Consider the following 24,756-nt stretch of genomic DNA (forward strand, 5'->3'; position numbering starts at 1 on the left):
GACCGTGCTTACACTGGTTTCAAAGCTCACGAATTCCCTAAAACTGGTGCAATACCATGCAGCTGTTGACACCAGAGCAGCACTACATGATATGGAATAAACAGTAAACACCTGTTTACCTCAATAACACGACCACCCGTGGCATACATGCATACGTGCTCATAAATATGCACAAGTGAAGTATTTTCAATCTTTTATATGAGTTAAGAAAAGCCCCTGTTTTGCAAACTAAGTTGAGCTTATCAAACCTCTAAATGTGTCCTCCAGGCTTGTGCCTGAATATGTAATCTAGTCTGTAAAATGTATTAAGTGCATAACAGAGGGGATGAGATCATAGTGAACGCTGACTTCCTGTGTGTGTGTGTGTGTTTGAAAGAGACACCTGCAGTGCACACAGCCTACCAAGTGTCAAAGCTGAACTCATAGCTGTACTGAGAAGATCCCATGTAAGTACTCTGTAATACTTTCTATGTATACCTTAGTGTTTTACGTGATAGTAGCAGGTTTTAAAAGCTTTTCTTCAAGCGAGTGGATACTTTAAACAGGATAGCAACATGTCAGGGGCTCGAATCATAACTACATGCTGACAAATGTCAGAGACGCTGCGAAAGATCCACTCTGATAGACGCAAAGGGGCACGTAGGGTCAAGATTCAAATGTGGGCCCAACAGAGGCCGCTTTTTAAAAACATTTTGACTGATTTGTCTTGAATTTGATCTGCTCGTGTTTGTGTTTGTTGCCTGAAAAACCGGCACAATATTTTTCATATATATTTATATATATCATTAGAAGAAAATGACGATCCACAGTTCGTAGCTAGTGTTCAGTGTGTTTGACTGTCAACACATGAAATGAATTAAATTCGGCAACACTGAAAGATTTATGGTTGTTTTATCATCAGACTTAACTAATTCTCAAATGAGCCGGTCCTGATCTGTAGATTTTACCCTCTATGGGACGTCTTTCAGCCTTCATTAGTCTCTCTCATGTGCTTAAACCTAATGACAACCCTGAGGAGGATTTCAAAATGTCACATCAGAAATGCCTAAAATAGAATTTTCTGCTCTGCAGTCTCTTTTAACGTAAAGATCAAAATTTATGCAATAACAGCAGCGCCAGCAACACGTTGTTGATTTTGCAATAAGATGCTAAATTTGTCCTGATCTTACGCAATCAGGGCATAAACTAATTGTAATTTTTGGAAGAAATGTATAGAAATTTAAAGTACAGTTAACAGTTTAAAATCAGGGAGGTTTACTTGAACGTTAAGTTTAGTGTGTGTGTTGTTCCTCTAAAACATGATAGTGCTAGCTTTGCTGGGGGCCTTGTGCCATGCAGAACGCTTAATTTTGCAAGTAAATAGCAACGTTATTCAAAAAGCTTCAAATACCTTCAAATATTTATAACACATTTGGTAAAGTGTTTCTTTTACGGCATTTATAAATTACTGAAGTACACTGTAGTAAAGTATTTCTCTTTTTAAGTATATAACGTTACAAATGTTTTCACAAGGTAAAACTTCTGACTTAAAACAGCCTTAAAAAGGAAAAAAAAACCCTCACAGCTTATCTTATTTTTATATTTTTGGCACTGATAGTGTCGACAGTAACGTATCGCTTTTATTTAGTTCAGGTAAATAAGACCTGTAGTGTTCCCTCGTAAAGGCCATTTACAGCTGAGTGTGGATCGCACATTATCTGCTGAGTTTTCTTTAACAAACAATTAACTCTGAGAAGCTTCCAGCGTGCGTCTGTCTTCAGAAATACAATGTCAGACGATACCAAAAAATCAACTTATAGCAGGGTTAGTTCAAATGCTTCGTGTGGTGGGCAACAAATGATTGTAATATAATGAAAAATTTGCTTGTTTAACACAAATCTCCTTGTAAACTGTAACACAGAGCATAGTTCAGCTGTTATACTGAGGAAATTAAACTTTAGATCACACTAAGTGGTAAAATGTCATGTTTGCTTTAAAGTCTAAACTCAGAGGTGTTACACAGGTATTCAAACTAGGTTACCTTCAGAAATAAAAGTTTTGACCTCTCGTTAAAGACAGGTGACGCGTACGATGGTTACATCAATGATGGCCTTGTTTTATTGAATGGTCCCACAGAGTCGTGAAGGCACGCAGTGAGCCTGCGTGGCCTCGGGGTCCTGCTGGTTTTGTTTTAGGAGGACCCTGAAACTGAAAATAGTTCCTATGAAAACTGCCAATATAAAATAAATGAACAAATAAATACATGAATAAAATGAAATTTACCAAGCGCTGTACTCTCACTTGAATATGAAATAAAATAAGTTTAGTATTAAACAGGCTCAAATTTTTTGATTAATATTACAAAAATGGGTAATAATTTAGTCTTAGCGATATCTCACTTGAGGTTAGATAGTGCTTCTTTTCTTATCTCTGAACATTATATCAGGATAACACTCTAGATTTCACTAATCCGTGGCTCATAGTATTTTAAATTTTACTCATGATAAGCACCATTTAAATTGGATCTAGCAAACATGGCAAAGCGGCTGCAGACGAACAAAGATCTGGCGTAAAATACTAAAAAATAAATTTACCTGGCTCCTTCTGCGCGGGCGCTTTGAAAGATCGCCTCCTTTTAGCTTCTCCATGCTTTATCTACTGCCAGAGCTTTAAAGGAGTCATATTACTCACAATTTTAAAAGTGATATTACAAAGTGGTAACAAATTAAAGGAAAATCCTGAAAACCCCCGACCCTGCCAGCGAAGCGATCTGATGCAGTGGCCCCTTTTTACTTTGAGGGGCTTGTCCCTCAAGAGCAAAGCGTCACTAGAAATCAAGCAACCACAAAGTTGATTTGCACTTTATCCTTTCATGGAGCACTTCTATCCTGATGGGAGCGGTCTGCTCCAGGATGGAAATGCCCCCGTCCAGAGGGCGCGAGGGGTCACTGAACGGTTTGAATATAAAACCATGTGACTCACGTGTTACGGCCTCCCGAGACACACGATTTAAACCCAGTATGAATGATTTTAGGCCGATGTACTGAACTGATTTCTCCATCAAATGAGGGAATATCTTGGAAAAGAGTGGCGAGTATCCGCCCCAACAGAGTCTCAAAGATTTAACGCCAATAGTGTAGAAAAGGGCACCCAAACTGTTCAGGCGGCACGTTGCGGCCCAACTTCTAACTAAGACACTTGCTGGTTTTCACATATCTGTATGTTACTTCTGCTGTGTGTGCACATTTCTATTTTCCAATTTGCTCTAAAAGTAAATGTTTTGTGACACAAATTAAATTTGGTAACATACATGTCGGAGACAGTCCATCAGTGGCCAACCAGCACAGCGCTGCAGCACACGAACTCTGAAACAGAAGAGCTAACTTGAGCTTAATGAGTTGACTGTTTGTTTGTAACGTACAGCTGAATGCTGCACTTCACAGGTGTCAGCAGGCACTTCTTACTTGCTGAACTGTCTTCTTGCCGTGCTTGTTTCGAGGGAAGTCTGTTTTCAGTTTGCTCAGTAGGATCGAGGTTGGTTGGCTGATTTGGCCTGTGAATGTCGACCCCAGGTTCTTGGTTGTTTCAGCTTTATGCTCTGGATGCTATTCCTACAATTCGAAGGACTGAATTGTTTATCTCTGTTTATCCAGAAACACCCATAAAGCTGTTCGAAGCAGTTAAAAGCTGTTTATTGTTATTACAGACTAAATAAAGTGCTGCTGATTTACTCTTTTTGTTGCATATCATCGTGAAGAGTCATTAAGTGTACTTGATTCTTCTTCTTGGACTTTAGTAGTGAGCAAAAAGTCTCCTAGAGGCACACACTGTATGTATTTTGTTGTTCTCTGTAGGCGATTACTGAGATGTGTTTCCCTTACCCTGTTGTGAAAATATAACCTGTCTATACTGGAGGTGTTCTCATATGAGACATTAGGATTCCCTTTTCATGGGACTGCATTAGTCAGTTCTCTTTTTCACTGTATTACCCAAATGTGCACACTCATAGACACAAACATGCAGTCATTCAAAGTGAAACTGAAATTTCTGAACCAGGGTGTGTCCCTCCTTCTGCTATTTCCATTTGTCTTGTCATTCCATCGCTACAAACCATCAGGAGCCAAATTCAAGTCAGGAAATCAAATTTTTTACTTGATATCAGCAGGTTAGAAATGTCACTGTTAAAGGACATTGTTGCTGTACATGTACTTATTGTTCGTGCAACCTCCATAAACAGCATATTATTGTGAAATTACGCTTATGTGAAAAAAGGAAGTGGACCGTTTTCCCATTCTGAACTTTTATGTATCAGGACATAATAAAATATCATCTGATCCTCAGCAGGGATTTGCAGGCAACACTCCCATTAACACGGCAACCATATCCTGTCCTCCAATCAGGCCAGTAGAGTTAAAGAAATGTGCATATTATAACAGCAGCTGTATGGCCGCATACCTGTGAGGGGGTTGTAAGGTAGTGTTGCGTATGTTAGTATCAGAGTAAGAGTCTACTTCCAAAGCTTCTCTCCAGTAAACTATAAAACACAAATATGTGATGCTATAAGGTATTAGCCTTAAAGATAAAAAAAACAACAACATGTGACAGATTAAATCCTTTCATTGTTTAGTTAACAAAAACTAGACGTAAAAGCAGAAACTGTGTGTGAAATAGACGATTTAGGAGCTTGCAGAACAACCTTTAGCAATAATCATTTTCTGTATGACTTTATCAGTGTCTCACATCATGTTGGCCCACTTTTCTTTGCACTTTTACTTCAGTTCATTGAGGTTTGTAGGCATTCATTTGTGCACAACTCTCTTCAGTCCCAACACATCATTTCAGTCCGGTTGAGGGCTGGATTTTTCCTGGACCATTGTAACATCTTGATTTTTGATTTTTGGTTTGCTGCTGTGCTTGCGATCGTTGTACTGTTGCATGACTTAGCTGTCAGACAGATTGCTTCACATTTCTAAAAGCGTTTCGTATAAAGTTAACTGTCAACTCAGGACAGTGACAGCAGAACAAGTCGGAGATCGGTAGCGTTACAGAAAAAACACTGAAATATACACTACAATGGGAAAGTACAAGAGGAAAAAAAGACACCTCTACTACAACAGGAAACAAAAAAAACTCCTCTGCACAAAAGCACATAAATGTCCATGTTAAAAGAAAATTGTACATAATGTGATCAGCTGCATGAAATATGCCCTTTTAAGGTTAGTTAAGCAAACCACATATCTACGTGACTTTTCATATAAACTCTTGTGTGATAAACTTATTTTAGCAACTAACAGCTTCCTCTATTTCTAGAACATACATACAGATGTAGAAAAGGGGAACCTCAGCTCTGAGGTCTTGGAATAACTTTGTTATCTTTGTACACACCTGTAACCAGCTTGTATAAAGAATGCAGACAGTGGCAGGGCGCGAGTCCGTGAGTGTCTCTCTGCGTACGAGCGCTCTGTGGCCGCCCTTGCAAGTGAAATCAACTGCAGTGTGTTTGTGTTTTCTAACTCAATTGTCTTAGCTGAAGAACTGTTGGGAGATTCTTAGGAATCCCCTGTCAGTCCACAACACAACATTATGGAACACGTGACAAGCCACAGGGATGGGTGGGGGTGAGGAGTAATCCGAAGCAGACACAGCAGCCGCCCTGCCCAGCGCTACCATTCCAGCGCGGGCTCAGACCCGCCGTGTTCTCCTGTAGGGCACAAGCATCGAAGGCGTTTGGAAAGGGAGGGGGGATGAGTGTGTGCATATCAGTGTATATGTATGTGTGTGCGTGTCCAGTGTTCAGCTGAGACAGTGTCCTTTGCCCTGCCAGGCTAAGTAAACAGTCTTCCAGCCAACCCAGGTGGCCTTGCATGGAATGGGAAGGAACAGTCTAAACACAGTCGTTATCAGGGAGTTTTTGTTCGGCTCCAGCCTTGAGCCCACAGCTGGCGCCGAAGGGATAGGAGGATGAAGTGATGGTGTTTTTTCTTTTATGCGAACAGCTCATGAGAATTTCAAAGCCGTTCTCTAACACTCCGACACTGGTCTCTCAATCTCCCGTTGGAGAGCCGCGAGCTTCTCCATGATGTTATCAAACTTTTGCTCAGAGGTGTTATTCTGAGTGAACTTCTCCATGATGTATGAATGTAGATAGGAAGCACTCAGTTAAGAGAAAGTGTATGATTGGGGCAATGTGTCATGTTGAGTAATCCGGGAGAGTAGAGGAGCGCTATATAAGAATCAGTCCATTCACTGTCTGAACAGTTTCCTCATGTTACTTTTGCACTATTATGTTCCGGTACATGTTGTTATTGGCTTGATTAAGGTACACATTAGGCTGACATCTGGGGCCAGAGCTGAAACTGTTCTGGGGCAGCACAGGACCAGCAGTGTGCCTACAACTGGCCTTGTGCTGGCCTATGTGTGGGCCACCTCTGGAAAACCAGATCTGGACCACTAAAGGGCCGTCATTCTTTGCGGTATGTGAGCCATGTGTAAGCACATTGTGTGGGCCAGATCCGGGCCATACCAGTTTTGCTATGTGGGCTGTAGCTCAGGAGATAGAGCAGGTCATCTGCTTATCGGAAGTTGGAGCCCTTTTGATTCCCTCCCTGCTCCAATTTGTATGCCAGTAAGTTAACAAGCTTGTAGAAGTAGAAACAAGCGCTTGTCTGTGAATGGGTGAATGGGGCAAAATGTATAAGCGCTCTGAGTCCTTGAGTAGAAAAGCGCTATATAAGAAACGGCCCTTTACTGTTTAAGGATGTGTTTAATTATTCATAAACTTCTTCTTAACTTTTAACTTTTGCTAAATAAATAATGACACAATATGTCATGTCACATGTTGCTGTTGATTGGTGGTTGTATTTAAATAATGTTAAGTACTGCTAAGAACCAGATCTCTCTTATTATGTCCTGATACATTAAACTTTAGAGATCAAAGAGGGTGTTTTTATCTTTTTCACATGACTGTAGCAGCATCTTCTCACTCGGGCACCCCGAGTTTAGTTTCTTGGTTTTGTCAAACTATGACAAGATATCAGCTTTGTAGAAGTTCCCCTTTTTCTTCCACAACATGGTTAGGGGAATGCTTTGGTATTTAACTTCAGAGCATCTACCCCGAAAGTGAGCACAACTGAACCCTACAGGAGTCTCGTTGATGGTGGTAAAGCCTCAACACGTAATAGCTTAAAATAACCACCATAAAATTTCTGAATTAATACTCTGAACACCAAAGAAAAAGGAATTATATATAACATACCTTTTACGGTTTACAGTAGCTTCCTGTTAATATTTTTTTGTACAAAGGAATCGGCACAAACTACAGCGCAAAACTCTGTAAACTGTCCTTGATTTCAGCTCCAGTTTGTTATATTGAATTATTTGGAGAGGTTGTTTTTTTTTTTTTGCAAACACCAGTAAAAAAGAAAAAAAAAAACTGCGTAATGACCCTGACACAAGTTGCAATGTAGCCACCATCATTACAAATTTGTGTCATATTATGTTGAATGCCAAACAGCAGCAGATTGTTGCAAAAAACACCAAACAAACAAAAAAAGCAGTTGCAATAATCAGCAGGATGATGTGTGAGCTTTCAGAGCAGGGAGAGGCAGCACACAGCAGCCAGCTGTAACCCCACTGCAGGTGCACTCCTTTAGTTTCTCTGCATTTTTAAAAACTGAATTTCCTCATTCTTTTTTAAATGATCGTGTGCTGGGTGATTTCCCTGCTGTAAACTCCCCTCGTGTTTCACTTCCACGCAGGTTTTAGTGTCAGAGCAGCTTTTCATGACTGGAATCGCTGTTTAAGCAACATGCAGAGGGTGATTGGTCAGTGACCGGTCACAGGTTGAAATCATGTGTTTTCTTGTTTGTTAAAGTTGTCCTCTCATAGGCGGCGTCTCAGCTGCTCCCATTCGTCTTGCTGTGTGTTGTTGGCTTTTAAAACTAAAGAAGTGAAAGTGTTGTTAGTAGGCAAAGGGTAACATGCAGTAAACCAGGAAATGAAGCATGATGGTTAAATTATGGCCGGCTTTGTTAAATGCTCTTCAGCTTTGTTTGTGTGTTTTCTGGTTTTCCTGTTTCAGTAGGTTCACATTAATAGGGACTCTTTCACTGTACACCTATACTGGCTGTCTAATACAGCTCTAATGTAAGAGACTGTCTTCATTCTTAAAACACGTCCTAAAGTTAATGTGACAAATAAAGCAGGTAGCATTAAGTCTTTACCTCTGTGTGTTTCTCTGTCAGTGTTTTCTAACATTTAATGAGCTGCAGCAGACATGAAGGGGGGGATTTCGTGCTAAAAAGTGTGTCACTTGATTTGACTACCCACATGGAAAATAAATAGAAAGTGCTTAGAGCGAAATGTTTATGTTTCATGTTCAGGTGACTGACTCTTTGACATTTTTCTTAAACAGTCTATAGATATTTAGACTGAACTGAGTAAACATTGTTTTGTGAGGTAGAAATTAATAGATAATAATATGAGAGATGACCCACTCGGTCACAGTGAATTATCTCTTTATTTCTCCACATTTTGTAACAAGAGTTGGTACAGATACAGAACGACATCAGCTGAGTACGTTAAGCCTCTGTTGCCTTACAGAACCAGGAAACTGTGTCTTTTACCAAATATGTGTGTGTGTTGCTTGTAGTTTGCTTTGCTACTAAATAACTGTTTGCGATAAATCAGCAGCAGCCCAGCGAGTGGAAAACTAAACGACAAATGCATCTTTAAATTTCTCACTTCCGAATTAATGATGTTTACATTTACATCTTCCAAAAGAGCACACTGGCGTCATGTTGACTGTGTTTTATTTTGTGTATTTGCGCATCAGTAGTTTTATTAAACTTGTCACAGATACTTTTGAAACATCAGTGTCTAAACTTTTGACTCGTGCCGCAGGTCATGATCATCTATTATCAAAGGAAATAGAAACACTTTTTCTATTTCTATTTCTTCTAGTTTACCTTTAACTTTTAAGATGATTTTTGCCAATTAAAAGATCTGCCTCATTTTTTGCCTCTGAAGCGGCATTAGGAAGCAGGCTCCTCACCATCAACGCCGCAGGGCCGAGCCTGCAGCCACCAAAAAAACTGCACAAATGCACATGTGAGGCATATTTTTAAAATGATTTGATTATTTAATCTAATGGCAGCTTAGTGTGTTTTGTAGCTATTGGGCAGATGTAGCAAAGGAACATCACTGAACTCTTCCTGACACTTTGAATGTGGCTGTCTGTACAATGAGTGGCAACATGTGAGTAGTGGAATAATGGTTTTCTGCCTAATGCTTTGTTTATGCAATTAAAATGCAGGAGTAGACGTTTAGTTCTTATTTGAATGCATGTTGATGGAAAAAAAAATTGCAAAACATTTCCATAATTTCCGGATATAAACTGTAGGATGTACAGAAAAACATTACTGACTGAAAACTGAATTTTGTCTGTGTCATTGTTTTGAGAAATGCTCTAAAGCTGACATCAAATGTTTTTTGTTTCCATTTTGTTTATTCATTTATTACAATGAGTGAATAACCATATTATCTCGATTACTTACAGGAATGCAGTAACGTACCTTAGGTGCGCTCAGCGCAAATGCTGCATACACGTCTGTAGGCGCTGTGGAAATATACAGCAGTGTTTCCACTGCAAACAAACGTCATCATTAACCTCATCATCTTAATCACAGATTTATAGTAGCAGTTGTGTGCAGTCCATATGAATTAGAAAATCTACATGAACTGTGGCAAAATCTACATTTTCCCTTTGATAAAAACGATCATCCAGCGGCCCACAAACCAAAAATAACTTACAGATACTCATGATGGAGGTTTTAGTGATGAGTGGGAGAGACAGTAAACTTTTCTGTCTTTGCGAATGTTTCACAAGTTTGAGGTTTCAAAGAAGCTTGAATGAAGTTCCCCTCATGATGAAACAGACTAAATGTTTTCAGGCACTGACGGAGAATGTCACTTGTTTCTGATTCTTAACCTCTTTTCCACTGACATTTTGTTTATTTATGAAACACGAGAACAGCCACAGACTCTTCCAGCACACACCCAGCACCTTCAGCACATCCTCCCGTCTTTGGCTAAATCGCACGCCATAACTCTAACCTGTAATTTTATCAAATACAATAAAACCAGCGCAAGTCAGAGACAGGAAATAGAGATCGATTGCCGAGGGAAACCCTCTGTAGGAGAGATTGGAGGCTGAGGAAGCATGAGAGGCATATGAAAAAAGTGAATCACCCGTCTTTCTTGCTTGTGGCCCACACTTTGTCTTTTTCTTTTTCAGTAATGACACAGTGTGGTACACGCCCCCTCGTTAGGCGTGTGTGACTAATGAGGGAGTCCTCACTTTCAAGGTGTTTTCCATCAAAATCACAGCTCATAAACAAATATGCATCCACCGAGGAAAGAAAGGGGTGTCACGCTGATCTCAGGCTTTGCAGCAGCTTTTATATCCGAGTAATCTGAAAGGAGCTCCATTTAAAAGCTCATTTCGTTTAGGCCTGTAAGTAAACGTTTGGGTGAGGCAGCACAGACTTGAAGGTTTTGCTTTACGAGTGAACAAAAGCTTGTTTCATTTCGAGCTCAGAAGGAACAGAAGCAGGTGTGAGCCCTTCATGAAGGCAGTACAGAGGCAGGGAGAAAAACCTCAGAGAGACACATGAGACGTGTGTGAGATGTTTGTTTTGTCCTTGTTGTGGTTCCTGTATCTAAACCACCTCAGCAGCGTGTTTCTGCAGCACCGGTCTGATCCCTGTTGCCTTCATTAGCTGTGATGGAAGAGATCATCTGATTTCTTGAATGAAAAATAAGCGATTAGCTTCTATTTCAGCAGAATAAACAGCCACATGTTAACTCTTCACAGAGTCAGTGCATCTGTGTCTAACATGCTGCTGAGCCTCTCAGGTCTGCCCTTCAAAGTGTAGTACTTTACTGTTATTGCGCCCAAATTTTAAGCAGTTTTGATTCAATTTAACGTAATCTTCCAGTCACAGGATCTCTCACGTTTTCTGAGGACATCAAAGATGCTCATATTTTTGTCATTTGTTTGCAGTGTAGCGTTTTATCTAGCACATCAGCACAGCTGCCGCAGCTGTAAGGCGATACTGTACTCACCCATACAGTTCGTGTGTACAACTTCTGAGAAGCTGACAACAGTGAGAAAAGACAGAAATCTACAGATGTTGTTGTTGAGTCGAGCGCAAATGTGACTCGGCTGCATTTTAGGAGTGCAAATAAGAACAAGCAGTAATCAGAGTACCTTACAGAGTGAAAAGTGAAATGTGCACAGAACCTGAAATCTTAAGCTCAAAATTATGATACTGATCCCCAACAAGAGTCATCTGTGGGACTCTTTATATCACTGTTCAGGTCAAGAAGGGAGATTAAGAGAAAGGTGTTGTTATATTTCTCCTGGACTGCCCAAACTCTGCAAGCTATACATATAAATGAATTTTGGTGGCATGGCAGATTGACTGATGACGACTGATTGCCTTCATGTCAGAGAAAAGAAGAATATTGCCTCAACCATGAACTTGATCACACTCTGGTGAAATGAACTGGATTGTGTGATGCTGCGTGCCTTTTTTTAAATGGACAAAGTAGTTTGCTGATAATTACATTTAGCACAGTTACAGTTACAGGCTAATGTTGGCCGTCATAGACCTAAATCTGGTCAACCTTTTATTCACGTGTCTGTCTGTTAACAGGGTTTGAGATATTTTAGCAACTAAAATGACCCCTTTATACTTGATACAATAAAACCTAATTTACATGGCTCTATTTGTGTTTATTCGAATGTAATCAGTAACGGTTTTAAATCATTTTGATGCCGAAGTTTACCCAACTCAAACGCTTTCGCAATATTTCATCGTCATCGGGCATCGAGTACGTGCCTCTCGACTTTTGCAGATTTGGTTCTCTGAGTCTGTTAGCTACGTTCACTGTAAAACATTATTATGCAGCGATTCCAAGTAAAAAAATTTAAATAAAACAAACCAGAAACATTTCCATCATCATACATGACCCCACACAACTTTCCATTATCCCTGACACACCATTGTTCCAATTCCTGTAATCTATGAAAAGATATGAGTGAAGCAGAGCGATGAATTCATGGTAGGAAATGTTTTCATGACTAAAGATTAAAGACAAATATTTACACCGCTAACGTCATAGATGAGTCCACGCGGTCATTTGAAGTTAAAACTCGCAACCCAGTATTTTTCTGATGAAGTTTGATCAGTTTGTCTGTTTAATACAAATTTGCTGGTAAGGCGTAAAGAAACGGGAATTATGTAAGATGGAAACATTCAATAAAAAACTATTGATCGCTTTCACCCACGCTGACCGTTTGGCGGGTCTTTTCTTATCAAACGCGCAAAGGCAAGATTTTCTTTACGCGCCAAATCTTCAAATTTCAGTTGTTTTATTACCAAAGATTAGTTCGTAGAATCTTAGATTGAAAGGAAATTTAAATTTATTGCTAGTTACCACCTAATAATATGACACAGTGATTTTTATTTTGACGTATGTTGGATTTGAATGTTTTACTCGATGCTGTAGCTTCGGCGGCGCGCCGTAACAAGCACAAACAGATTATATACATCGAAAAATGAGTAACATTTAAGCTACTCAGCAACGGCTGAAGAAGAAATATTGTGAACATTTATTCTGGCGGGTATGTTTGTACGATTGTGTTTTAGCACCTTTACACGCACGGCTGGGTGGACTTATAAATCGTGACTTTTGACAAAGTAATTGTGTTTGTTGACTTTATTCTACTTTAACATCCATTCATCTTGTTCTGAACTTTAAAACTTAGGCCGTGATCATTGGCTGATTGATGATTCGCTCGCCGTGTTCAGACAGCAATATTTGTTTGCTTTCTGGAAGAAATCTAAACATGTCAAAGATGGAAAAAAATGAACGATAAGGGCAATTTTAAAGTGCGTAAAGGTTCTGAAAAGGACTGGTCATGGAAGTGTGAGAGCGAGACCTTACAGAAGAGACGCTGCACTGCACCGTCGTCGATAGACTTGAAGGTTTTAAGTCCATGAAGTCTGTTATTCCGTCATATATAAATTAATCTCATATATGCAGAAAAAAAAAACATCCCTAAACTTTTTGCTTTTCTCATTCCATTCTGCACTTTATCCGACTTTCTCTCCAGGAAATGTCGCATTTTTAATTTGCATCCGTCAACTGTTTTTGTGAAGATTGGTTCAGCAGTTCATGCTTGAATTCTGATACACTAATTATGTATCTAAATTGGTACAATTATAAGACCAGTGGAAAATTACAATAAATTAGTCTGTAAGCGGCTCATGTGCCGCTTAGAACGTGCTAAGGATAGATAATGAGTCCGGAGAGACCCTTCACAGAGTTTATGACATAAACAGCATCTCAAACTTAATGAACTAAGACATTTTACCCCATTAAGATTTGTTCTCTATTTGTTATTATAGCCACTGGACAGATTAAAAGTAAAAACAGAGACTCAAAAAAAACATTTAATTTTACTGATTAAATGACGACATGATTACACTGCCAGAGCGATGCGTTTCAGTGTTTTGTGTATATGAATCTTAGATATTTTGTTTACTCTAAACATTACCCAACGGTAAACAGTTTAAGGGGGTAGAAAAGTTTAGAAAACTGATCTTGAGTAGAGTCTAACAACCAATCAAAGGTCATTTTTCTGACTTTGGGCCTGATCAGCATCTGTGTGTGTGTCTTCCAGGCCAATCAGTGCTGAGGGAGGTGCAACGGCATTTAAAACGAGGGCTCGTTTGATAAATATACAACACTTCCGACCGACTCCGGATCACTGAGCACAGAGGGACACTCTGCACTGAGCAGCCGCTGTAAGTATTGTGTAATTTTTCAGATTTTAACCTAATACACACATATTTCAGAACCACAGCAAACGTTGTAAAGTTAATTTATACTAGAATTATCAGTATCACATTTTTTTAAATAATAAGTTTGAAATATAAACATGTAAAGCCTCAGCAGGCCCAGTGGAGCCAGAATATCATGCTGAGTTTTATGCAATTAGAGCTCCAAGGTAAGTTTTATAAATCGACAGCGCAGTGACGATCCTCTCCAGATATGAAACAAAAAACTGAAAGAAAAAACTAAATAATAAACCTGTTAGAGGATTTAAAAAAAACACACACTAAACGTTGCCTGAAAATGTAATTTCAGATCGTATTATTAAAAATGTTAAAATGCTAATCCAGTTTCTTGTATTTCTTTTTTCTTACATTTAACTTTTTAAAAAACATATAATCGTTTAAGCGCTGTGCAACCGACCCGTACAAAACAGATGACCGCTGAGCATAAAACTTATGTGTAATTTTCAAATTATACAATTACAATAAACGAGGATATAAACATTTACACTGGTGGATTATTTTAGCTTGAACTAAATATGTTGACATAGCATTAGCGATAGTTGTGTATCACAGTTATTTTTTAAGTTACACACAAATTCACGCTTTATGACACACAAGTATTCCTGATTTTTCTGAAAAACAAACAATCTAACACTTTAATTCTTTCTTAAGCTCCATAAATAAAATATGTTTAAGGTGATGGTGAAAAATTAAAGAAAACTTTTTGTCAAATTTTAAAGCCTGGCCAAAAAAAAAAGAATAAATAAGACAAATGAAGACAAAAAATGAGATGAATGAAATGAAATGCTGCTGTTAATCTGGCTTCTCTGCTCATTCAGCTCCCCTCCTTCATCTCTCTGCTGTGTCTGACCCTCATCCTCCCCTCCCCCCGTCTCTGTATTTGTTGTTGTAGCTCCCTCCTGACTGCAGATACGATCATGTTGGTTTCTGGGTTATACTTCCACAGGTGCGATGACTTTGAACGTCAGTTTGTCATCAGTTTCACTCCATCACCAATCTACCCTCATTATTTTTTCTTACAAACTCTGATACAATTCATATTAAACACTATGCAGTGTCAGTCGAGTGAAATAGATTATATTGGAGCATAAATTCTCTGAGACACTCTCCCTCAACACAAAAACGCCCCAGATTTTAATATTTCCTGTTGATTTTCTTCTTCTGGTAGCTGGCTCATCTATGAGCGCTAACAATTAGCTTTTTTAATTCAAGATTTTAAGTATGAGGCCCTAGAGAGATGATTGCACTCTAAAGCTGTTACAAGAATTATTTTTATTATTATTTTCATGTGAGTAATGAGGCTATTAGTAGGATAAAGGAGGACTTGGTGACTTTTATATTTATCCCAACACATTTATGCACATTTAGCCCATAGGACATTGTGCATCATACGTGGAGCTGATTTTCCCTCCAATGGTGAAACTAGTGAAAACCTGTAATATTATTAAAGGTATTTGGGGGAACTTTACTGCACAGAGACATGGAGAGCCGGCGCCCGGGCTGGCCCAAACTAGAGACTCCGCAAACCTTTAATTTTGCCGTAAGTTTAAATATCTATTAGCAGTTAAACCTTAAACAATAACTCAAAATAACTGGACATGAGCAGTTATCGTGTGTCTCCACATATTATATATAACAGCGCATTAAATTTAGATTTAAAACACATTCGGTCGCCGATAAAAAAAACATGTATTTAGGCGTAAAGTTATGTTTTACCTCACTATTGAAGAATATTTTGATAAACAATTCTCTGATCTTCATCTGTTTCATGAATAAAGAGCCCACAGCTTTATCCACGTCTCATAGAGAATCATGTCGTTATAGTCACAGCACTGCCATTTTTCTTCAATCAAAACAATTTATTATTTTTGATCGATTTATGTTTTGATCTAAAGTGTTTAGAAAAAAGAAAAATCTGATACAGAACTCAAGTCTTATCAGTCAAATAGTTCCTAAGATCTCTGGAAATTGTGGAGTGTGGCACAAATAAATCTGATTCGCTCAATCTGCTCATTCAAAATAAAAACTCTTTAATGAACATCGGCTTATACATTAAAGAAATATTCATAATCTTACTTTAAAGCTACTTCCCCTTCAAGAGTGTGCTTGTTGGGAGGGCACATAAATGCCCTCTTTTAACATTTTTTCAAATATTAATTTATTTATCTTTTTACACAAAAATACCTTTAGAGTTTTTGTGCACAACCATAACACAGCGTACAGGCAAAGAGAAGAAAAACAGAGATAAGGGGTGAAACACAGAAAAAAAAGGAGAGAAACATCTACCTTAAACCACAGTCTAGGTGTGCTGCCGGTGCTGTGGTCTTTTTAAGCGTGGAGAGATCCGTCTTTCGTGGAACACAGGAGGAAGAGAGGGGGTGTGAGAGGCAGAAGAAGGGAGGACTGGGATAAGAATCTGCACCCTTCACTAAATCAAGTCCCACCACAAGCCAGCTTACGCTCTGTGCCTCTTCCCTCCAACATTTGTCTGCTTCTTTTCATCCAAAGCCCACCACAGGCCGCCTACTCTCAGCTCTCTGAACTACTTGTCTTTTATCTACTCAAATCTCTCAAAATCTGAGACCACCACAAACCCCCCTTTGCTTCCTGTTGAATGATTTCACTTTGCAGCAGACTTCAATATTCACAGGTCGCTACAACTAAACTAAAGACTCATTTTTACTGAAATGCTCATTTTTCAACATCTACTTTTCTTCTTGTTTGTCACTGAATTATTAAATATAGTACGACATATTTACAATATATTGCGGACCTGTTCAACAGCTCTGAAAGACCTTCAAGTTTCATTTACAGGTTACATAGAGAGTTATTTATTTATTGATTCTTATGCAGTGAAGTACAACATCACTACTAAACACCCTCAAATAAATCAATCAATACATATTTTTTTTTAAGTATTATATTGAGTTCAGGCTGCAAATCTCAGACAATTGAACAGTAAATTGGGTTTGCCATATAAACTGAAGAATTATGGTACATATATTTCATATTAATTTTCAATTTTTGAATCACCTATAACCTTTTTACTCTCTGTCTACTCTTTATCTAATGAAGCACAGAAATCAATTGTTATAATTCAATGCTCCATACTCGGCCCACTCACTTTTCACTGTATTTGCTCTGACACACCAATAATGTGCAGCAGACTGACGTGGAATTTAATTCCATGGATTCTTTATTGTTTTCTGCTGTGTTGTATATGTTTCAAAGGACTACATGCATTTGTGATCATATAATGTATAAAAATTATACCTCAGGCTTTCTGATGCAAAGAAAGTAATAATTTTCTTGGTTATTGTTCTGCTCTTTTAAGAAAGTAGTAAATAATCAGGCTTGAAGTCTTAATCAAAAAAGTTAACATTTGGAAGAAGCTATAAAAATAAAGCTTATAGTTACTATAAACATCTATAAACTGTATTTTTATTATATTTTCAGACATATAACAAGGATGAAGAACTTTCAGTCCCTTCTCCTTCTTACTGCTGTGATTTTGTCAACTACCGGTAAGACGCCCTGACTGCAGACTAATTTATTTTGATTGGGAGACTGGACTGTTTGATATTCCATATTAACACATAACATCCTTTTCATCCTCGTAGGTGCTCAGGAAGAGATTTATGCTAAGGAGGGAGAGACGATTACCTTGGAGCCAACGTCCCATCCAGCACAATCTTATGTGTACTGGTATTTTGAAAAACTGGATGGTCATCAACTTGCCTGGCTCAACCCCTTAGGCGGAAAGGGATTCAGTAATGGTAAACCATATATTTATGTATATGTTATTTATTTATTGTTACTGAACAGGTAAATAAAGGTAAATAAAAAAATATTTTTAACAATAACTTTCTGCCTTGTAGATGAGAAGTGGAAAAACAGGTTGTCCTTAAATGGTGCCATGCTGATCATAAACAATATACAGAAAGACAACTTTGGGACTTTTGTCTGTAAAATCACTGCAGCCGGTCAGAGTGACTCCATCACTGCATTTAAAGTCATTCAAGTCAATGGTAAGAGCAAAAATAAGGTCACATGATTAGTGTGACCTAAGTCAGTTGATCAGTTTCACATAAAAGTTTAATTAATGGGTTATTAAACTTTAAACCACTGTATTTACATATCTGCATCATATTCAACAGTCCTACACAAGTTGTTCAAATATAGCGCATGTTTTTAATTTGTGTCCTGAGATGTTTGATGTAAGAGCAGTTTAACTTATTAACTTCTTAACATGGCCTTTATAAATTCATTGGACAAGACAATCTGCTTTTTTTAAACTACGAATGTGAAAAATGTTTATTTTAAAATGTAAAATATATCACTTCTATTCTGTTTCCTTTATTCTGCTTGTTTTCTGTGCTAGTGATTGAGAAATCAGCCTCTCCTCTGTTGTCTGGCGAACGTCTGAGTCTGACCTGCAGTCTGGGACGTGTTCCTCAAAACCCACCTGAGATTTACTGGCTCAGTCCCAAGGGAAACAGAGAAGGAAACAAAGGAACAGTCAGCATTACAGCCAGTAGTGAACACTACGGCCAGTGGAACTGTGTAGTGAAAAAAAATGGCAAAGAAAAGAAGTTCCCAGTTTCTGTTACAGTTGTGGGTGAGTTTCTGTGTGTTTGCATTTGTTTCACAGTTGTGTATCCTCATCTTTAAGATCATGTTTCTAACAGTTTCTCCTCCATTTTAGACCTCGCCCCTGTGCCTTCACATCAGTATACATCCACAGTTTCACCTCTCACCATCCCTTGTTCTTTAATTCCTGGTGTTACCTGGGAACAAGTGAAAAAAAAGGGGATTGAGGAAGTTCAGTGGCACTTTGCTCCTAAACTCTCCTCAGGCACCTTTTCTGACAATCCAGAGCACCTCTTCTCCCTCGATCTGGAAAAACTTACCTGGAAGAAGGTTCAAGACAACGTCAAAGGACTGTCTCCTGTATATAACATTAAAACCGGAAATCTGTCTTTGACCAAATCAAAGGCAACAGTAGGAGACAGAGGACGCTACACGTGCTCAATGAAATTTAAAAATGACAGGACTCTGAAGACTACAGTAGACGTAGTGGTGTTGGAAAGTAAGTCACATTTTTTGAGAAGACCAGCTCTGTGTTGCACTCACCTCTGTTATATTTAGGGTTATTTTTTCTTTGTGACCGCTCTTGCCACCTGCCTGCTCTGCCTGTATTTTCATTTCTCTGCTACTGAATTTATTTGCAAGTGTCCACAGTGTGACATGTTTCTCATTCACAAGCTCCTCTTGTTTTAATTGGATGTATTAAGCATCCCCTCTGCCAGAACAGCGCGCTAACACAGTGAATCTTAATTGGACCGTGTGTTATGAGAATTTATGAAGTAAACTATGATTTCTCAGTTTCGGCTGAATGTTTTTTTAAAGTAGAACCAGAAACAAAAATCTGAATGAGAAACAGATCTGATGTATTAATTCACAGGAAATTGCTCCTCTAACACAATTTCTCTGGACTGTCCTCAAGCAAACCCACAGCTCTCATTATATTCAAATGATAAAAGCTATATTTAAATATTGATGTGAGATGTTGAATTTCTACAGCATTCACATGTGGAGGTTTGAAGTCAAACCTTTTGGGGGGTTTTTCAAGCTTTTATTTGGGAAAGAAATCAAAATGTCTTGTTTATACATCCTCGCTGCTTTTGTGGCCAAAGTTTTAGTCTGATTTCAGGAAAATGCCGTTACAGATAACTTCTTTGAAGCAACTTATTTTATAAAATGCATGTTTTTTATTATATTTCTATTCTTTCTCTTCTGCTTCGTCTCCAGTCATCGCCCATCCAAGACCAGAGCTAATCTACGGTCAGCAGGTCAATCTGTCCTGCAGCACTGGTGAACAGCTGCCCAATGATATGAAGTTAAATTGGACTTCACCTAAAACATCGTCCCCTTACAGCCTTTACCCCACCCATATTACTGTCCCGGAAGTGGGCAAAGAAGATAACGGAAAGTGGGGGTGTGAGCTGTGGCAGGGCGGCAACAAGCTGACGTCAGTTGAGATACTGCTTAAGATCGGTGAGCACGGGAAGTGAGACGAGCAGGAAGTGTGACATGGGCCTGACCTTGTGACCACAAAATTTTAAGACAGAAACTTCTTTTACATGATGTGTTCTTTCTATACTGTATACTGTTTGATGACTGTCTGTCTCTGTTGTGTACAGAACCCAGACTGAGTGTGTGGATGCTGGTGATCATTTGCAGCGCAGCAGTCATCCTTCTCCTCCTCCTCGTGCTCGCTTTCATCCACTACCGGCGCAGAAAAGTACAGTTCAGCCATTCATATTCCTTTCTTTTCAATCACACTGAGTTATTAGTTCAGCTTTAAGAGTTACCCCTCTATGTCTCTCTCTCTCTGTCTGCCTCTTTGTCACTCACATTAGCAGAAAATGAGACTCCGCAGGCATCGACTCTGCCAATGCAAAAAGTACGTACTAACCATTTCCTGAACTGGTAAAATGGCTCCAAAGCCACATTTACAAGCACGCACAGTTATCAGCACTAAAATCTGAATGACACTTTGAGCCATGAGATATTTTTTGAAGTACGAACATTACTTAAATAAGCATTCATGATTTGGCTTTTGTAGTTCTGCGTCAGTTTCCATAACTCAAACAGAAACCTGGGACTTTTTCTTTTTCAGCCCCAAACCAAAAGGATTTTACAGAACATGAAAGCTCACAGACCGGATCTTTAAGAAGAAACGGGAACACGCTGAATTTCTGATCTGATATGTTCTGATTTACCTGAATTACCTGGATTTATATCTCTCATTTTGCCACATTGGAAAATACAAAAGAGTTTTGTTGGATTGAGGATCAAACATATCAGGCAATCTGGACTGATTTTATGTATTTTATGTATGATTATTACCGTCTGTAACTTTAATTCATTTACACTTTGAGTCTATCTGTAGACTAAATTTCCTGTACCCTTATGTATATTTTTTGAGGAGGTCTGTAATGCTTTCAGATGTGTCGATGCTTCTGTAAATTTACATACGCAGCATATTATTTGTGTATAGTTTATTGCTGAAAGTGGAAAGATGAAAACTGTAATGTGTAGAAACATTAGCAGATGTTTTCAATAAAGCATCAAAATCTTTCTGAGTGACGTTCCTGTAGAGGTCCCCTTGGGCTACTTTAGCGGGATGGCGTCCATCTGACAGATTCGTCGATACTGGAAGGAGCAGGGAACGTCGTACCAGTTCTGATTCTGGGTGTCCACCACCGCACAGTCCTCTCCAGCTTCCCCAGCGGACTCGTTGTTATCCGGCTCAGACTTCAGTGTGTTCCAAAATCTTTAAAACGCAGATGGAAGAAGATTAACATTACTTTCATTAAAATTCTGCTGAAGTGGCATTTCACCTGCTAAGTTTGTGCACTGTTTTAACAGTTGTCTTGCTAAGGGGAAGATGCATTACTTTTAAGTAATTCTTTATTCTTCAAGAGCCATCATCAGCTAAAAGACCTGTTTATTTACAGGATGGTTCCTTGTGCAGATTTGTAGTTGTGACTATAGTTAGAGTAAAGGATGCAGGAACTGATGCAAAACATGCCTACACCTACATACTAGTTGATGAATTGCTGTGAAGTTTTGCAAAAAACTTGCAAAAAAAGATCAAATTGACTTGTCCTCCAGCTCTACCATCAGGTTTTCAGGGAACTGCCGCAAAGGTTATTTATTAAATGTTTATGCTTTGTATTTTTCATCATGTCTAATATGGTGATATTCTCATGAAAACAGTACTAGTTTTCTTCTTCGAGCAATTTTCTGATGGAAAAATGCCATGACATAATGAGACATGCAATTATATTAAAACATCTATAAATCTAAACACCGTCTGTTGGAGGGAATTCATTTCACATACACCATAGGCTAGTCCAGAGACTTCAGCAACCTCTTCAGTATTATTAGTAATATGACACCTATAAAAATAAAAACACCCCCCATTACCTAAACCAGTAATTATGTACTTGGTGCCAAGAAACCTTTGCTGTGTACAAAAGCCCGATTAACAGGCTGAAAATGCTCTTTAAGGTCTTGGCGAGCTCTGTGAACCCATCTTGGTTGATTTTAATCGATGCTGATCCTCACCTCTGGCTCGATCACCGTTTTCTCAAAAGAAGCACATTTATTGTTAAGTCTTTAGTGAACATGCATGAGCCAAAACTCTGTGTAGGTGTCAAACTGTATGTTTCCTTTACAGCATATGAAACCTAAATAAAAGATGATGGCAACGTTACAGAAACACCCAGGCCTTCATTTTAAGTCTCTAAAGCTCTCAGTGTGTAGGCAGGCAGGTGCTGCAGCTCCATGCAACAATGTTTGTCGTTAAACCAACGATAGGTTACTCGAATGATTATTCAGACTAGCGTGTTCATTTATACATGTTTGTTTTAGGATTGTAGAGAAATGTCGTGTTTGTCATTTGTCATAATAATAGAAATATTTGTTTAAGAATGTTTAACTAAGTAAATATGATTAAAGAGCAAAATGATCAATTAGCGTCAGCATTTTCATTTTGTTTTTTAAACTAAAAATTAATAATTCATGTTTTCACCAATCGTTTTATCCTTCATTTTTAGTACAATCTGCACTACCAAACAGACTCTAATTTGATCTGTACATCTATCTAGCAGTGGCCAAAGGAGTCATTTAACTGACATAAACAACAATCACGCTAAAAAAAATTTTTTTTACTGTTTCCCAACTGCTTCTCTACCAGGTATAGACTGTATATCAAAAATGGACACAACCAGCATGGTGTCACCCACTGGTTTGCAAAGTCCTGCCATGAAACCTTGAGTTTAGCAATGACGATGAGCGACCCGAGGAGCACTGCAGCTCTTAAGGCAGCAGCGTATCAATCACTAATTAGGCCTGTGCTAAACCACACTCTGGTTTAACACAGGCCTAATCCTCATTTTTGACTACAATCTGATCTTATATTACAAAAATGCATAATTTTGTGTTAAAATAACTATCAATTGAAACAATAAGGCATTAGGAAAGTGTTCATGAGTGATTTTTTTTATTGACTTCCCTACAGTCTGACTTCTTTCTGCATCTATAGAAGGTGCCCCCTGCTGGCCATTTGAGAGAGTGCAAGTTCCTGCATTCATGAGAAAAGCCTGTGTGGTCTTCACAGCAGGTGCAGACATCACACTCGAGTTACAGTGAAGAAAAGTTCATAAGTGAAACCCCGTAACTGTTTAGGGTTTTTTACACTAAAGCTATAGTAGCTGATTTATCTTGTTTTAAACTAGAACTATTTGCCTCTCTAACTGATGATCATTTGTAAACTGCATCTATTAAAAACCATCAGAAATGCTTTGTACTTTATTCTTTTATCCTTTTTTTTGTTAGATCACCCACTTTTTGTATGATGATGCCATCCTGAGAAGACCATTGATATTTGAGTCATCTTCATACTTACGAGACTTGAAGCGTTGAGTTGTCCACCCATTTCCAGTCTCCTTCGTTCTCAATGTCAGTCAGCCCAAGCCAGTAGAATGGGTTAAACGTCCCAATCCTCCTGGCTTCTTTTTCAAGAGCGTCCTAAAATTATGTACAGTCAAATTCTTTAGCACTTGTGAATTCCAAAAAAATACATTCAAAACATTTAAAGTAAAAAGAAACTCTCACATGCTCTTCTTTGGTGGTCAAGATGGCGAGATGTCCGCCTATATCCTTACATTTGAGCGTACTGTTAAGCCAACCGTCGGTATCTTTGCTGAGGACAAAGCAGTGATCCCCTACGTGAACCCACCCATCAGGACACTCTGTGCAGTTGATCGCTGTAGGTGACACGGGGACAGACAAATATACAAGTTAAACAATTTATAGAAAGGTGCAGAACAAGAAACAAGCACTGAATTATCATTCATCTGCTGAACGTTCGGTACCTGGAGCTGAACAGTTGTGTGCCAGGTCGGAGTACTGGTTACACAGGTGTCTAATGCGGTCCTTCAAAGACTCTAGTTTCAGCTTTAGAAAGGTCAGCTCTCCCTCTGCATCCTGAGCAGGTTCAGCATTAGCCAACAGGCCGAGCACAACGCAGAGGATGGTGAGGCCTTTAATGCCCAGGGCGGCTGATGACAGACAGCAGACTCAGCATTAGCACACATTCAAACAGCTCCGGACATACGAATATCTGGGGCTGCATCGGGGCTTCTTACCTTTCTTTTGGATAAGATGCATGTCAGCTGTCAGCTTGCAGGATATCGCAGACTTTGGTGTCCTCTCTCTGCCCTCTTGATGTTTTATATAGCAGTTTGTGTATCAAAGAGAAGGGAAAAGTACAGATTGCACAAATCTTCCAGACAGATTGGACTTTTCATGGCTATCAAACCATGTAAACTCAGATGGTGCAATCTCTTGTAGCCAAACTAGTAATAACCTGCCATGTTGGATTGCACAAACAAACATTTGATGATGGCGAGCTGGCATGTAGGTTCAGTATTATTGACCAAAAACATGAGCAAAGTTCTCTTTCTGTCCCCAACTTTTTTAAAACTGGCAAAAATGGAGGTCTGAGTATGACTCAGCATTTACCAGCACTGCAAGTGTGTGTGTGTGCTGGTAAACATGTGTGCTTAAGGTTATTTGTATTCTCTTCATAAGCAGAACAGCTGTAACAATATCACCTCTTCACCACACACACCAGATGCCCACTCTGTTCTTCCAGCACACTGTCAACTTCTTTTCTGGTACATGTCCAAGTTGTTGTTTTTTTTCCTGGCACCTTATTCCCACAGACATTGTCAGCTCTTGTGCTTCATGAGGTTTCTGTTATTCAAACCAAACT

The 24,756-nt window shown here is 38.8% G+C and overlaps 2 protein-coding genes across 4 annotated transcripts; one reads left to right on the forward strand and one right to left on the reverse strand.

Annotated features, from left to right (window-relative positions):
* Nucleotides 1-322: 322 nt before the first annotated feature.
* cd4-1 (CD4-1 molecule) lies at nt 323-21,201 on the forward strand. 3 transcript variants are annotated; one of them, XM_005455488.4, is made up of 11 exons: nt 323-446; nt 13,730-13,853; nt 17,364-17,431; nt 17,528-17,683; nt 17,786-17,935; nt 18,289-18,525; nt 18,613-18,996; nt 19,719-19,964; nt 20,111-20,211; nt 20,330-20,373; nt 20,590-21,201. In XM_005455488.4, the coding sequence occupies exons 3-11, from the start codon at nt 17,377-17,379 to the stop codon at nt 20,618-20,620; spliced, it is 1,404 nt and encodes a 467-aa protein (XP_005455545.1). In that variant the 5' UTR covers nt 323-446; nt 13,730-13,853; nt 17,364-17,376; the 3' UTR covers nt 20,621-21,201. The 3 variants fall into 3 exon arrangements, with proteins under 3 accessions (XP_005455545.1, XP_005455547.1, XP_013130091.1); XM_005455490.4 differs by having other exon boundaries at nt 20,333-20,373; XM_013274637.3 differs by lacking the exon at nt 323-446 and adding an exon at nt 4,029-4,109.
* Nucleotides 20,957-24,289, reverse strand: LOC100691737 (perlucin-like protein). The gene is made up of 5 exons (XM_003450589.5): nt 24,128-24,289; nt 23,855-24,040; nt 23,595-23,746; nt 23,386-23,507; nt 20,957-21,246 (listed from the first exon to the last, which is right to left on the reverse strand). Exons 1-5 carry the CDS (start codon nt 24,147-24,149, stop codon nt 21,084-21,086), a joined length of 645 nt encoding a protein of 214 aa, XP_003450637.1. The 5' UTR covers nt 24,150-24,289; the 3' UTR covers nt 20,957-21,083.
* Between the last annotated feature and the right edge of the window lie 467 nt (nt 24,290-24,756).

Source organism: Oreochromis niloticus, linkage group LG11 (assembly GCF_001858045.2).
Source record: "Oreochromis niloticus isolate F11D_XX linkage group LG11, O_niloticus_UMD_NMBU, whole genome shotgun sequence".
In the NCBI taxonomy this organism is placed as follows: Eukaryota; Metazoa; Chordata; class Actinopteri; order Cichliformes; family Cichlidae; genus Oreochromis; species Oreochromis niloticus.

Coding starts and splice junctions, on each gene's coding strand:
- cd4-1 (XM_005455488.4), top strand. CDS start 17,377: ATGAAGAACTTTCAGTCCCTTCTCCTTCTTACTGCTGTGATTTTGTCA. Junction 17,684..17,785: donor CGGAAAGGGATTCAGTAATG/GTAAACCATATA, acceptor TCTGCCTTGTAG/ATGAGAAGTGGAAAAACAGG. Junction 17,936..18,288: donor TAAAGTCATTCAAGTCAATG/GTAAGAGCAAAA, acceptor TTTCTGTGCTAG/TGATTGAGAAATCAGCCTCT.
- LOC100691737 (XM_003450589.5), bottom strand. CDS start 24,149: ATGCATCTTATCCAAAAGAAAG. Junction 23,747..23,854: donor ACACAACTGTTCAGCTCCAG/GTACCGAACGTT, acceptor TGTCACCTACAG/CGATCAACTGCACAGAGTGT. Junction 21,247..23,385: donor AACTCAACGCTTCAAGTCTC/GTAAGTATGAAG, acceptor TGCGTTTTAAAG/ATTTTGGAACACACTGAAGT.